General features: G+C 50.3%; 1 protein-coding gene across 20 annotated transcripts in view; it reads left to right on the top strand.

Moving 5' to 3' along the window:
- Positions 1–14,534, top strand: part of RIMBP2 (RIMS binding protein 2) — a 286,403-nt gene that overhangs the window by 227,858 nt on the left and 44,011 nt on the right. For all 20 annotated transcript variants that reach the window (XM_088659580.1, XM_035097548.3, XM_088659571.1 and 17 more), the window contains 2 exons: positions 880–1,692; positions 6,368–6,519. In XM_088659580.1, coding sequence (XP_088515706.1) covers positions 880–1,692; positions 6,368–6,519 — 965 coding nt within the window. The remainder of the gene's footprint in view (positions 1–879; positions 1,693–6,367; positions 6,520–14,534) is intronic.

The raw sequence follows: 14,534 nt of genomic DNA, 5'->3' as shown, positions 1-14,534 counted from the left end.
CGGGACCGCCTCTCCTGGTATGCCCCGCGGAGGACCTTAAGGTCCACAAACAACAATATTCTGGAGATCCCGAGCCATAAGATGGCTAGATTGGTCTCTACTAGAGCCAGGGCCTTTTCAGTACTGGCCCCAACTTGGTGGAACGCTCTTTCCCAGGAGACCAGGGCCCTGCGGGATTTGTCATCTTTCCGCAGGGCCTGCAAGACAGAGCTGTTCCGCCTGGCCTTTGGGTTAGACTCAGCTTGACCCCTGTGTTTTTCCTCCCCCATGCCTTGGATTTATGGAATACTTGAATTGAGGCTGCACTTTAAATTTTAATACGGTATTTTAATCTGTATTTTAATTAATTGTTTTTATGTTTTATTGTAATTCTGTTGGTGTCAGCCGCCCTGAGCCCGGTTTTTGACTGGGGAGGGCGGGGTATAAATAAAAATTTATTATTATTAATTAAGTATCCTATGTATATGTTTAAATCTACGTTTGGTTCTTGTTCCTATTTATTTAATAATTATTAGATTCATACTGTTATGCTATTTATTTAGATGTTTTGCTTATGCTGGTCTGTGACCGTAATAAAGTACTTGAACTTGAGGCTAAAGTAAAGCCCAGTAGACAGGAAGGTAGAATTCGTTGACTCTGCCTATCCTTGCCTCTGGTTCCTTCTGCTGTTTGCTTCCTACCAGTTCCGGTGGACAGCAGTCACTACTGGCTTAGATTGGGTTGGGTGAGCACCTCAACAGGGCTAGGGCAGGGGGGGTGGTTGAAACTGGCTGTGTTTCTCCTTGGCCTACCTTTAAATGTGAATCCAGATGAGTAGTTGTGTCTTTTCTGTGTGATTGTGCAACCTGCCTTCCACCTTTTTTTCTCTTTCTCCTCTAGGTGAACTCCTAGATGGACAGAGAGGTCTTGTCCCTTCCAACTTTGTGGATTTAGTGCAGGATAATGAATCCCGTTCGTCGAGTGGGGTGGGCAGCGAGCAAGACCAGAATTACATCAACCACACTGGTCACATGTTGGAAGGAGATGGCCTTTTGGAGATAAACCCTCCCAGCCACTTAGAGCCTGGCGTTGTCAATAACAGCGCAGGGACCCTGGATGTGAACATTGATGAAATTGGAGAAGACATTGTGCCTTATCCTAGAAAAATTACCCTTATCAAACAACTAGCCAAAAGTGTTATTGTGGGCTGGGAGCCTCCGGTCGTGCCACCTGGATGGGGAACCATTCATAGCTACAACGTCTTGGTAGACAAAGAAATACGGATGAGTGTGTCCTTGGGGAGCAGAACTAAAGCTCTCATAGAAAAACTTAACATTGCTACCTGCACGTATCGAATATCTGTTCAAAGCATAACCAGTAGGGGCAATTCTGACGAGCTCCAGTGCACTTTGTTAGTAGGGAAGGATGTCATTGTGGCTCCTTCGCACCTTAAAGTGGACAACATCACCCAGATTTCCGCCGAGCTCACCTGGCTCCCGACCAACAGCAATTACAGTCACGTGATCTTCCTCAACGAAGAGGAATTCGATATTGTCAAGGCTGCCAGATACAAGTATCAATTTTTTAACCTGAAGCCCAACATGGCCTACAAGGTGAAGGTATTGGCCAAGCCTCACCAAATGCCCTGGCAGCTCCCACTTGAGCAACGGGAAAAAAAGGAAGCCTTTGTAGAATTTTCGACATTGCCAGCAGGTTTGACTCTGTTTTTGTTGTGTTTTTTTAAGGATATTGCTTGCTGTTGTTTGCTAATTTATACAGCGCCATTGGTGTATGTGAAAGCTTACAGATTGCAAGAGGGAAGGTCATTTCCTGAAGGATCTGGCATTCTAAACTTTGACACAGAAGAAGCCAACGTGGGGTCTTCCAGATGCTGTTGAACTACAAATCTCATCACCCCCGACCAGCATGGTCAGGGACAATGGGATTTGTAGTCCAGGAACATCGGAGTGGGGCACAACATTGACTGCTCCTGGATCATGCCAGGGTTTCAGTTGCACCTACTTAAGGCTTCGTTACGGACCCATGACCATTGAACACTGGAAGCAGGGGGTTGCCGTGAAGACTTTGGGGGCAAGATGAGTTTTGGAAAGACTGTCAAAGGAAAGAAGAAAGGTAGCCTCACACATGTGCTCTGGGAGGTGAGGGAGAAAGGGTGTATTACCATGAGTGTGCAAGTGCCTATGACCTCATGGGTGTGTGCACCCAAAGAACGTGGAATTGGGACCTCTAACTTAGAGCTGCCCTCTGCCTTCCCCTCTGGGAAGGACCTTAGTTCACTAGTAGTGGATCTGCTCTGTCCCAGATTCAATCTCCAGGTAGGGCTGGGAACATCCCCTACCTGAAACCTTGTGCCAATCAGTGGTAGACAGCACTTATCTAGATGGACCAAAGGTCTGACTTGATATGAGGCAGTTTCCTATTTTCCTGTGCCATGGGGAAGGATCAGTGAGCCAGCAAGACAAGTAGCCAAGGTTTCGGGAGCTTAAATGCATAGTTTATTGCAGAAACGGGATAAGTATATGCGCCACATTTAGATGGCACCATCAGTTATCCAGACAAGCAAATGGACACAATCCAGCCAGGTGAGAACACCTGGGGTGCAAAGCAAGGCCAGGGATGGGTGTGGCCTGGGTAGAACCCTGTGGGCCAAATAGAGAGGCCAGGGGGCCCATATCTGGTTCCTGCCTGGGCCTAAGACCCCTGGTCTAGATGGAGACATCCATGTTTCCCAAGCAGGGTCAGCGGTACTTCCGAAGCTAAAAAAAAAGTGGTCTTCTCAGATCGTAAAGTTCTGGCTGCAGGTGTATTAAATGGCACACCTTAAGAGAGTTTTTGCTCAGCAAGGCGGTCCTCGTATAAAAGGGTCTTCAAGGATCGCCCCTGTAGAACTGGCTTGGGGGAGGGCTTCATTCCCCAAAATGACACACAGCCTATTTCCCAAGGGAAAGCTAAGCAGGATTCCTGGTATACAGGGGCCTGCTAGTACTTTTTCTCAACCCATAAGAATTTTGTTGCCTGGCAATAACAATTCAGAGATGATCGGGGCTGTTGTAGGACTGCCGGCACTGTGAATTGATTGTTACGGTGGAGGGGGAGAGCGGGTGGCCCTTCCCCTCCGAAAGCTTTTTAGCTTGTTCAGTTTAGGCAGGATGTTGCCAAATATGTGGCAGAACTCATGCAATATGCATAACCTTAATAATCACAGGGATATTTTTAGGCTAGGCTTCCATCCAGCACACTGCTATTTATAGGGGATTGGTTTTAATTAGAGACGTAGCGAGTGTGCTATCATGATAACAGGCTTTCAGGGCCTTCAAACAGGGGAAGGTTTTGTTTTTGTTTTTTTGCTCAGCTGTTTTTAGCTGCATGGCACCCAGGTTTTGGAACACACATGCAGCCTGCCACTCCAAGATTCAAGGAACGGAAAGAAAGCAAAAGATCTAGCAGTCTAGCTGAAGCGTAGCGCTTAAGAGGAGCGTTGCTGAGTTAGGCCTCTGTCCTCTTATGAGGGCCTCATGCACGAGCAAAGAAAAAGTGTTACAGTAAGTGCCACACTTTTAACATTTGGGGGTGCCGGTACTGCGTACCCTTGAGTAAGGTAAAGGGACCCCTGACCATTAGGTCCAGTCGTGACCGACTCTGGGGTTGCGCGCTCATCTTGTATTATTGGCCGAGGGAGCTGGTGTAGAGCTTCCAGGTCATGTGGCCAGCATGACAAAGCCACTTTGGGCAAACCAGAGCAGCGCACGAAAATGCCGTTTACCTTCCCGCTGTAGCGGTTCCTATTAATCTACTTGTATTTTGGCGTGCTTTCGAACTGCTAGGTTGGCAGGAGCTGGGACCAAGCAACGGGAGCTCACCCCGTCACAGGGATTCGAACCGCCAACCTTCTGATCGGCAAGCCTTAGGCTCAGTGGTTTAACCACAGCGCCACCTGGGTACCCACCCCCAATAAATGAATAGAAGCAGTGTTCCCACCCAACAGCTGTAGAACAGAGTAGTGTGGCTTCAGCAGGACCATTTGGAGTCATTGGAGTCTTTTTTTCCTGGACTTTTGACTCACTGACATCCTTTTGGAGCTCATCCTTATGAGCCACAAGGATTTTCCAGCTCTCTCCTGTCATTTCAGGTTAGAAGAATTGAATTACCGTACTCATTTAACAGTGCCATGCATATATGCAGTCACACGCGAGCTGATCATACGTAAATAAGGGGATGCCTATAAAAAAGAAAGCTATGGTGTCAGGGGGAGATGTAGACACACACCAGCCTTCTTCCCTGACCTGCTAGGTTTCTGTGTGCAAGGAGTTGGGCCAGTTTATTGAGCACAGCTGATGCATGCCCTCCTCCGACAAACTTCTCTTCCAATTGCTGCAAACGGCACAAAAGACTCTTGGTAGCCTCTGGCATGCTGTTTCCCCATCCACTTGTCCTAGCGACCAATTAACCAGGCAATTATTAACCTGGCACCGACTTTGGACACTGGGACCGCAGCAGGAAGTTGCCCGTGTGCCATTCGCCTTGGCATTATTGGGTTGCCGCATGGTTTTCAGCATCTCCTGCTTCCTGCAAGCTCTTTCTAGGATTTTCTGTAAATGGTTTTCCAGACTTCCCTCCTCAGCATCAGATTGCTCCTGCCAAAGTTGCTCCCCAATGTTAGGATGTAGAAGTGTTTGCTGTAATCCTTCCAAGAGTGATTTGCAAGGTTGGCCTCTGCCCTGCCCTGTTCTCTGCTCTGCAATGACACCTTGGTAGCTGTCTTGCTCTCAACAGGCTTACCTCCCATCCTGGCATTGGCTCTGGGATTGCAATAGAGATGAGAGGATTTCTACCCTTCCATTCCTTTTGGTGTTTTCTCGGGCTTGCATTCCGCTCTTCCTGAATTCTTTTCCAGCTAGGAGGATTTCTGAAATTTCCACGAGGCAGATGGCTGTGTTGTATTATTTTCAGCACCTGCTAAAAACCTTTCTCTTTAGCCAGCCAAGACGTGTAATTTCAGCACTTAATTTTATTTGCATGCATTTGTTTTAAAACGACTGGTTTTATTTGTATTTTGATAGTTTTAAGTCCTCTGCATTTTTTAAATCAGGCATCTAATTTTTAACATGTAATTTTTACCATGTGGATTTCTTTTGAAACATCTGAATTTTAAAGAATAACGACTAAGAGTAACCCTGGAATTAAAGCATGTGCATCTTGCCACAGAGCTTCCCCCCCAGTTCACAACCACTACCACCACCTACATTAGCAATGTCCATATGTGGTTTGCTAGAACTAGAGATGTCTAGGGAATTCAATCTTTGCAAAATACGATGTGGACAGACTTGATGTCCACTTCCTGCATTGATGTGCCTCCACATCACAGATTTAAACTGCATTAATGATCAATCATTCTTCCTAGGGAACTCTGGGAATTGTAGTTTGTAAGGGTGAAAGGAGGGCTCTCCTAACAATTCTCAGCACACTTAGCAAACTACATTTTCCAGGATTATTATTATTATTATTATTATTATTATTATTATTATTGGGTTGGGGGAGGGGGAAGACCCTGTAAAGCACCTGTGAGCCTCAGATGAAGGGCAGTATATAAATTTATTAAATAAATTATTAATAAGAACAAGAACAACAACCCAGACGTTTAAAGTGCTATAAAAGTGCTTCCATTATGTAGTGTGGACTAGTTATCGTTTGGAATGTTCTGACACAGTTCTGAGCTAAAAACAACAGCAACATAAAACTAGGTTTGGTAATGCATAATGTCAGAGACAGTATGTAAGAAATCCATGTTTAGAAACATGTTTACACGTGGCAAATTGTGCAGATTTTTTTAAAATTTTGTTTTTAAAATTATGGATTAAAAAATGGTAATGGGGTGAAGTAGACTAAAGAGTGAACATATGCCAAAGTCACCTGGCCCTGAGACCGTTTCCTCCATCCCTCAATAAAATACTGAAATGACACATCTTGACATCTCCAGCCTAATCTCCTTAGACCAGGCATGTCCAACTCCCAAGAGACTGCGATCTACTCCCAGTATAAAAGAAATCTACCCATTAGATTGTCCTAAATTGTTGAGCTTTTTTTGGGGGGGAGACCCAAAGTTGTTGAGCTTTTTTGCTAGAGAGATGAGAGAGAGAGAGAGAGAGAGAGAGAGAGAGAGAGAGAGAGAGAGATCAGGGTCACGACCAGTAGATCCGTGATTGAGCAGTAGATTGACCAGATTGACCTGCGATTGACCGGTAGGTCATGATCAACCAGTTGGACATGCCTGCCTTAGACAATGAAAATTTAATAACAATGTGGTTCTACCTGTAGAACATAAGGAATCAAGTGACTAGTAGTAACTGAAGCATGTTTTGAAATCTAGGTCCACCAGCTCCCCCTCAAGACATCAGAATTCAGGCTGGGCCGACGCCAGGAACGATGCTGGTTTCATGGAAGCCACCAATTCTCACAGCAACAGGGACCTCCAATGGAGCCAACGTAACCGGTTATGGAGTTTATGCAAAAGGCCAAAGGGTAGGTGGGGTTTTCCACTTTGTTGATGGTGATCCACATGCCTTGATTCCCAGAGTGGGTTCAACTGTCCATCCCTCCTCCCAGGGAACTCTGGGAATTGTAGCCCTTGGAAGGGAGTGGGGTGGGGATCTCCTGACAACTCTCAAGAGTGATTTTTCCCCCCCTGGGGATACTCAATGGTACACAGTAGCGGCACCATTTTTTTCTAGAAGAAAACCACTTGCGTGCCGAGGCACCAAGATATCCTCCCAGTAACTCATACCAAACACGTAATTTTAGTTTAAGGTTTTTGGCATTAAATTTGGCCGCAACTTTATTAAAATACAAATAATAATGTGAGTGGTTGCTTAGGCATTGGTTTCCCCAGCCATCTGTCCCCCGCCTGGGACAGATCTGACTCCCTCTAGCCTAGTAGGGGAGCCAGTAAGTAAGCACCCCCTGAGAGAGGACGGGGCAGGGGGCACAAGCCCTTCTTCTTGTCCTCTCCCCAGATGCTCCCCAAGGCTCATGCGCGGCCTGTCCCCTAGTGGGCTTAAACAGACAAACATGTGGAGCCCCAGGATTCCTTTAACAGAATACTTCTATATGGCAGCAGCAATCAATGAGGGTCAGGCCCAGCCAAAATCCGTACCCCTCGTCCATTTTATTTGAACCAATGCCTAACCGCAACCTTACAAGTTGTGACTAATTGCAGCGTAGTAGGCAAAAACCACCTGGCACCAGCCAATCAGCCAAGTGGCAAAATTCCTACCAGGCCCCTGAATACAGGCGACCCCTAGACAGGCACTGCAAGGTCAGTGCAAAGGGCCTAAACATAGCGGAGGGAGGGCGGGCGGGAGATTCAATGCGAGCAGCAAAGAGGGGGCACAAACTGCTCAGTATGCATATATATTGCCAGGGCTGTCAATCAAGCAATTGCAACATGCTAAATTCCCCAGCAACAACCATTCCCTCCAATCAGATACCAGAGGTCATCCAAACTGACCCGCCCACCCAGGCCCTGGGATATCTCGTTAGCCCTTCCGCAACCCATGTTCTATCCTATGGACACAATCTACTTTCTCAGCACCCTCAACAAACAACAGTTCCCGTGATACTTTGGGGGGGGGAAGCCATGGCTCTTTAGAGTGGCACAATGCTGCTTTAAATGTAAACTGCAGGTGGATTCCTTTTCTCCCCCTTTCTATGGGCTCACCCACAATGCCACGGCCCACAATGCCCCATAACGGCCACTCGCCGTGGGTTATAGTAAAACAATGGAAAGGTAAACCACCGTGAAGTGCAAATATTTAAAAATATATGCACCAACAACCTTCACATATACAAGGAGTTTCAAAAATGTGTACAAAATCTCATGCTCGAATTCTTAACAGTCCAGTATAAAGTGCAATAATCAAGTCCGATAGTAAAGTGCTATGATGTATCATGCATTCTTATCTCTTCCCATGCGTTCTTATCTCATCCGACGGGTGGCCAGCTTCTTCCCCGTTTCACAGGAATGGTTTCCTCAGGGGGCGGACTCTTTCTTAAGTAATAAATTTGTATAAATTTATATGATGCACCATAAATACTTGTACATTTCTTTAAAACATTGTACAGAAATGTTTAAAATACTCACCAAAGGTTCATGTGCAAAAGCTTAACAAGACTACCGAAGCTCATAATTATCAAAGAATGATGAAAATGCAACAGTTACTTACAAGGTTAAATACAAGGTTCAATCATACATCATAGCACTTTACTATCGGACTTGATTATTGCATTGATTATTACACAGAGCCAGTGTGGTGTAGTGGTTGAGAGCGGTAGACTCCTAATCTGGGGAACTGGGTTCGCGTCTCCGCTCCTCCACATGCAGCTGCTGGGTGACCTTGGGCTAGTCACACTTCTCTGAAGCCTCTCAGCCCCACTCACCTCACAGGGTGTCTGTTGTGGGGGAGGAAGGGAAAGGAGAATATTAGCCGCTTTGAGACTCCTGAAGGGTAGTGATAAAGCGGGATATCAAATCCAAACTCTTCTTCTTCTCATATGTGAAGGTTGTTGGTGCATATATTTTTAAATATTTGCACTTCACGGTGGTTTACCTTTTCATTGTTTTGCTAACATTACCGTGTTGTCTGTTTGTTGCTGCTACTCTGTGGGTTATAGTAAAGCAAACAGTCTAATCTGTCAATGCGTAAATGATATCGAGCGTCAGAACAACTTGGCCACAATAAGGAAATTTTGCCCCATGGTACGACCATTTTCCATCCTCCCATTTTGATTCTCTGGCACCCTATCTGCAAAACCTAGCAACTCCAAAATATAGACGTGCTTTTACCCTTGCAGGATTGAATGTATTGCCCTTGGCTATACTTGAGGGATGATTCCAACAGATTCCATACGAAAAAACGCTTAGGGTATGTCCCTGCGGAGATGGCAGCACCAAATCAGTGGCACATGCCCTCCTGGCTTGCACTCTTTATAAAGATCTGAGGAACAAGATTATCACCTGTGAGGGACAGGGGATATCGCGAAGTCCCTCCCCTCCTGAGTTCAAGCCAATCACCGAGCACAGGGGAAAGCAGAGAGAGTTCCGATTCCAGTAGGGAAGCAGGAAGTCGGGTCCGAGGCTCAGGCAAGGTAGAGGAGCCAGGGTCCCAGGCGGGACAGGAAGGGGCGAATAAGGGAGGGAGACCCATCCCCCCAACGCCAGAACTACGCAGAAAGAGGAGGGGAAAGAGGATGGGTCTGCCAAAGCTTTTGTGTTGGAGAAAGACGCGCCAAAAGCCATTAGGAGGTTCTGAAACCGACTGATCACATCACTCCGTGTAAATAGCAATGACTTTAGCACTGTAAATACGCAGCACCAATAAAAGAATAAAATGCAGAGCTGCGTAGCATCGTTACTCTGAAGTAGTCCACTCCGGCCACTGTGACAGCAACCTCCTAATCCTTTTTGGGCTACTTTGGAGTTGCCGGGATGAGCGTGTCAGAGGCGGAGAAATGGCGGCAGATCGCGGAGCAAGCCCAGCAAGAACTGCAGCAGCTGTCGCTGCAGGCGCAGGGGGAATTGAAGGCAGCTAAAGAAGAGACTAGGAAGGTCCAGGACGACCGGCTACAACTTGCGGAACAGGTGAGAGCGCTACAGGAAAGAGAGCAGGAATTAAGGGCGGTGGCGGTAGACCTCCAAAACAAGCTGGATGCAGAGAAAAACAAGGCGGGAGGGGCACCCCAAGTCCAAGTGCTGCCAGGAAGGAGAGCCGGGACGCTAGTAAGCAAGTTCAATGGAGACCCGAGGGAATATCAGGGCTTTGAGACTGAGATTGTGTATGCTCTTGAGCTGCACCACGCTGAGTTCCCTGATGATGAGCACAGGGTAGCGTTTATTGTGGAGCACCTTACCGGGGCAGCCAGGGAGTGGCTAAGACCGTTAATCGCAACAAAGAATCCTTGCATGAAGAATGTCAAACTATTTCTAGAAGGTTTGAAAACGATGTATTCGTCCGATAGTCATATGGACCAGACTAAGGAGGAACTTCATAATTTACGCCAAGGAAATATGACAGTTCGCGCGTATTGGGCGAAATTCACCATGCTGGTGCACAGATTGGGGTGGGAACTCGAGTCACCCCCAATGCAAGCGGCGTTCTACTTGGGGTTGCATGAGGAGGTGAAGGATGAGCTCTCGAGAGGTCCAAAGCCCAGTAATATGGATCAGCTGAGCAAAGCGGCTCTGGCGGTGGGGGTGAGACAGGAATCCCGGTGGAGCGACAAGCAAGCAACGCGCGCAAAGCGGGCTTGGTTCCCACGGTCGCAGGAGAAGCCACTCCCCCAACAACCCTTTCAAGCCACGCCTGGGGCCAGTCAGGACCAGGAACCCATGCAGATTGATAGCGCGCGCGCGGGGGCTTTTCAAACCCCAGCGGCGCCAAGACGCAAGGAGGGAAGGGGTGGGAATTGCTTTCTCTGCAACTCCCCCCAGCATCTCGTCAGAGACTGCCCACATCGCAGGGAGTGGCAAGGAAAGGCGGGAACGGTTGTGCCCTCCCCCACTGACGCAGCACCACAGCAGGGAAACGGGAAAGCCTGGCTGCAGGAGACAAGGGGCAGCAGCCAGGCACAGTCAGCAGACAACAGCCCCAGCCCACCCACCCGCACAGAGAGGAGCAGAGCCAGCCCACCCCTCCCAGAGCAGGAGTGGTTCTAGAAGTGACGCTCACGCTCCCAAATGGCTATCCCCTGACGGTCCTCGCCCTAATTGACAGTGGGGCGTCAGCGAACTTCTTCTCGAGAAACTTTGCAGAAGAGCACCAGATCCAGCTTCTGCAGCTGGATTTTCCTCTGCACGTGGCAACCATTGACGGCAGAGAGCTGCTGGGAGGGGCCATCACTCATCAAACCCCCCCCCCCATGAGAATGACGGTGGGAAGGCACTCAGAGACACTGGCATTCAACGTCACCACCATCTCAGACCCCCCCATCGTCTTGGGCATGAGCTGGCTGGCGCGCCACGACCCCTCCATCAGTTGGCACCAAAGATGCATCACTTTTGGATCGGACTTTTGCCTGGAACATTGCATGCAGCACCAACCAGGGGAGGGGCCTCCGATAGCCACGGTGGCCACCATGCACGTCAAAGGGGGTGAGGCGATACCCAAGCCGTACTGGGACTTGCAGGAGGTCTTCAGCGAAGCGGAGTCCGACCACCTACCCCCACACAGGCCTTTTGACTGCCAGATCAACCTGGTGCCGGGGGCAACTATACCCCCAGCCAAGCTGTACGCCATGTCAGACCAGGAACTGGAGGATCTGCGCGCTTTCATCGACAAGAACCTCAAGCGGGGGTTCATCAGAGAAAGCAAGGCAGCAGGGGGCAGCCCGGTCTTCTGGGTGGACAAGAAAGACACGCAACAGCGCCGTCTTGTGGTGGATTTTAGACGGCTGAATTCAGTGACAGAGCCAGTGGCTTTCCCCATGCCCAGAGTGGATGATCTCCTGACAGCGGCACGCAGGGGCAAGATTTTCACCAAGCTAGACCTGAGGGGGGCGTACAACTTGATCAGGATCCGGGAAGGCGATGAATGGAAAACCACGATGTTCACGCCTCTGGGCTCTTTTGAATATCTGGTGATGCCCTTCGGGTTGCAAGGGGGCTCAGCATGCTTCCAGGCCTTCATGCACCACGTCCTGGGGTCCCTCCTTTTCAGGAAATGCTTGGTCTTCCTGGATGACATCCTTATCTACTCCGATGACCCAGTGCAGCATGTGAAGGATGTCAGGGAGGTGTTGCAGCGCCTGAAGGAGAACCACCTGTATGTGAAGCTGGAGAAGTGCAAGTTTCACACCAAGGAGGTGGACTTCCTAGGCTACAAGCTGTCAGACAAGGGGCTGGCGATGGACAAGGACAAGGTGCAGGCCATCCTGGACTGGCACAGCCCCAGGACGCGCAAAGATGCCCAACGCCTACTAGGCTTCGCCAACTTCTACAGGAAGTTCATCAAGAACTTCTCTCGCGTTACGGCTCCCATCACTGACTGCCTGAGAGGCAAGCAGAAGTTCAGGTGGACACCAGAGGCGCAAGCAGCGTTTGAAAGCCTCAAGAGGGTGTTCGCCTCAGACCAGAACCTGTTCCACGTGGTTCAGGACGCGCCCCTACACGTGGAGACAGATGCTTCTGATAAAGCTGTGGGCGCCATTTTGTTGCAACTGGACGCCAACAGAGAGTGGAGACCCTGTGCCTTCTTCTCCAGGAAGTTGACCCAGCCAGAGCGAAACTACACGGTGTTTGATCGGGAACTTCTTGCGATCCACGCTGCGTTCCAGCACTGGAGACACTTCCTGGTGGGCGCCAAGCACCCCATCCAGGTGTGCACAGACCACAAGAACCTGGAGTTCTGGAGAACTGCCAGGGTGCTCAACCAGCGGCAGATACGGTGGGCAGAGTTCTTCTCGAACTTCAACTTCTCCATACACTACATCCCGGGAGAGCAGAATGTCAGGGCGGATGCCCTCTCCCGCAAGCCAGAGTACATGGAGGAGGAGGCGCCACCGGCACCCAGGCACATCTTCCCCCCGTCAGCTTGGTCCTGCGGAGCAGCAGTGGTAAGCGAGGCAGAACTCACAGCACTGACGGCAGCGGATGAATTTGCCAACCGCATCTTCAGAGAACTGAGAGGGGGGGGAGCAGGCAAACGACTTTGCAGAACGCAGGGGACTGCTTTTCTACAAGGGTGCACTGTACCTGCCCACCACCCAGCTCAGACGTACGGTCCTCAAGCAGATGCACGACAACCCAACGGCGGGTCATTTTGGGAGGGATAAAACCACTCACCTAGTCATGAGACACTTCTGGTGGCCAGGGGTGCGGGAGGATGTGAGGGATTATGTAAGGGGCTGTGACACCTGCCAGCGGGCAAAGGTGGTCAGAGCGCCACCAGCAGGTTTGCTGGAGCCCTTAGCCACACCGCACAGGCCGTGGGAAGTAGTGTCCATAGACTTCATCACAGACCTGCCGTCGTCCAGGGGCAAGACCGCAGTGTTGGTGGTGGTGGACCTCATGTCCAAAATGTGCCACTTTATACCGTGTGCCAGGGCGGTCTCTGCAGAAGAGACAGCCAAACTGTTTGTGGATCACGTATTCAGACTGCATGGATTACCTTTAAGGGTTATTTCGGATCGTGGCCGCCAATTTGTTTCCAGGTTCTGGCGGCGGCTCATGAACCTCCTGCAGGTGGAGGTCAGCTTGTCGACGGCTAGACACCCGCAGACCAATGGACAGGCGGAGAGGGTCAACGCCATTCTGCAGCAGTACCTGAGATGCTACGTCAGCCAGCGGCAAACGGACTGGGTGGATCGCCTGCCACTGGCAGAATTTGCCTACAACAATGCGGTGCACGTCTCCACAGGGGTGTCGCCCTTTAAGGCCAATTACGGGCGTGACCTCAGATCTTTCCCAGAGAGGGAGGGGGAGGAGGAGGAGGAGGGCCCACAGGCTGAGGATTGGGCAGAGGAACTGGAGACGGTGCACCAGCAGCTCAGAGAACACTTGGAGAGAGCCAAGGAAGCGTACAAGAAGGGGGCAGATCGCCACAGGCGACCGGGGGAGGTCATTAGGGTGGGGGACAAAGTGTGGTTGTCCTCGGAGGGCCTTCCCATCAGAGGGCGATACAAAAAGCTGGCGCCCAGAAGGTTGGGCCCCTTCACGGTCACGCAACAGGTCAACCCGGTGGCATACAGGCTGGCACTGCCAGAGGACATGAGGGTGCACCCTGTGTTTCATAGATCGCTGCTGTCGCCGTACAGGGAAAGCAGCAGGCTCCGAGACAGCGAACAAACCCCTGAGGGAGGGGGGGAGAGGGAAGGCAGGGAGCAACTCAATGAGGCCACGGCCATCCTGGATTCAAGGTGGGGGGTGGGGGGACTGGAGTACCTCATGGCATGGGAGGATGCTCCAACGTCCCAGAATGAATGGGTCCCAGCCACTCAGATACAGGAGGAATTCCTGGTAGAAGAATTTCACGCCCTCTTTCCCCATAGACCCAAGCCCTGGCACATGGAAAGGGAGGGGGAGGGGGAGGAAGCACGGGAGAGCAGTTCACCATGGCGCTGGGAAGCGGAGTTTGAGGAACCAGAGGATGAGGTATGGGTGTCACCGAGATCCACCCAGTCAGAGGAAGGAGCAGATTGGCAGAACATTTTTACCCCCACCAGCTCTGACGCCACGGACTTTTTGGGATTCCCATCCTCCCAGGCGGAAGGGGGGGCTTGCAGGACTGGGGGGAGGTGTTCACACCAACGGGCTCGGAAAGCACTGAGTTCTTAGGCTTCCAGTCGTCACCGACACCTGGGGGGGACCTGGGGAGGGGTGAAGGAGAGCTTGGGAGGGGGGTGGATGTGAGGGACAGGGGATATCGCGAAGTCCCTCCCCTCCTGAGTTCAAGCCAATCACCGAGCACAGGGGAAAGCAGAGAGAGTTCCGATTCCAGTAGGGAAGCAGGAAGTCGGGTCCGAGGCTCAGGCAAGGTAGAGGAGCC

The sequence above is a fragment of the Zootoca vivipara genome, chromosome 16, assembly GCF_965207765.1.
Source record: "Zootoca vivipara chromosome 16, rZooViv2.hap1.1, whole genome shotgun sequence".
Taxonomy (NCBI): Eukaryota; Metazoa; Chordata; class Lepidosauria; order Squamata; family Lacertidae; genus Zootoca; species Zootoca vivipara.
The sequence above is the reverse complement of the archived record's forward strand: the minus strand, read 5'-3'. Positions and strand labels throughout refer to the sequence as shown.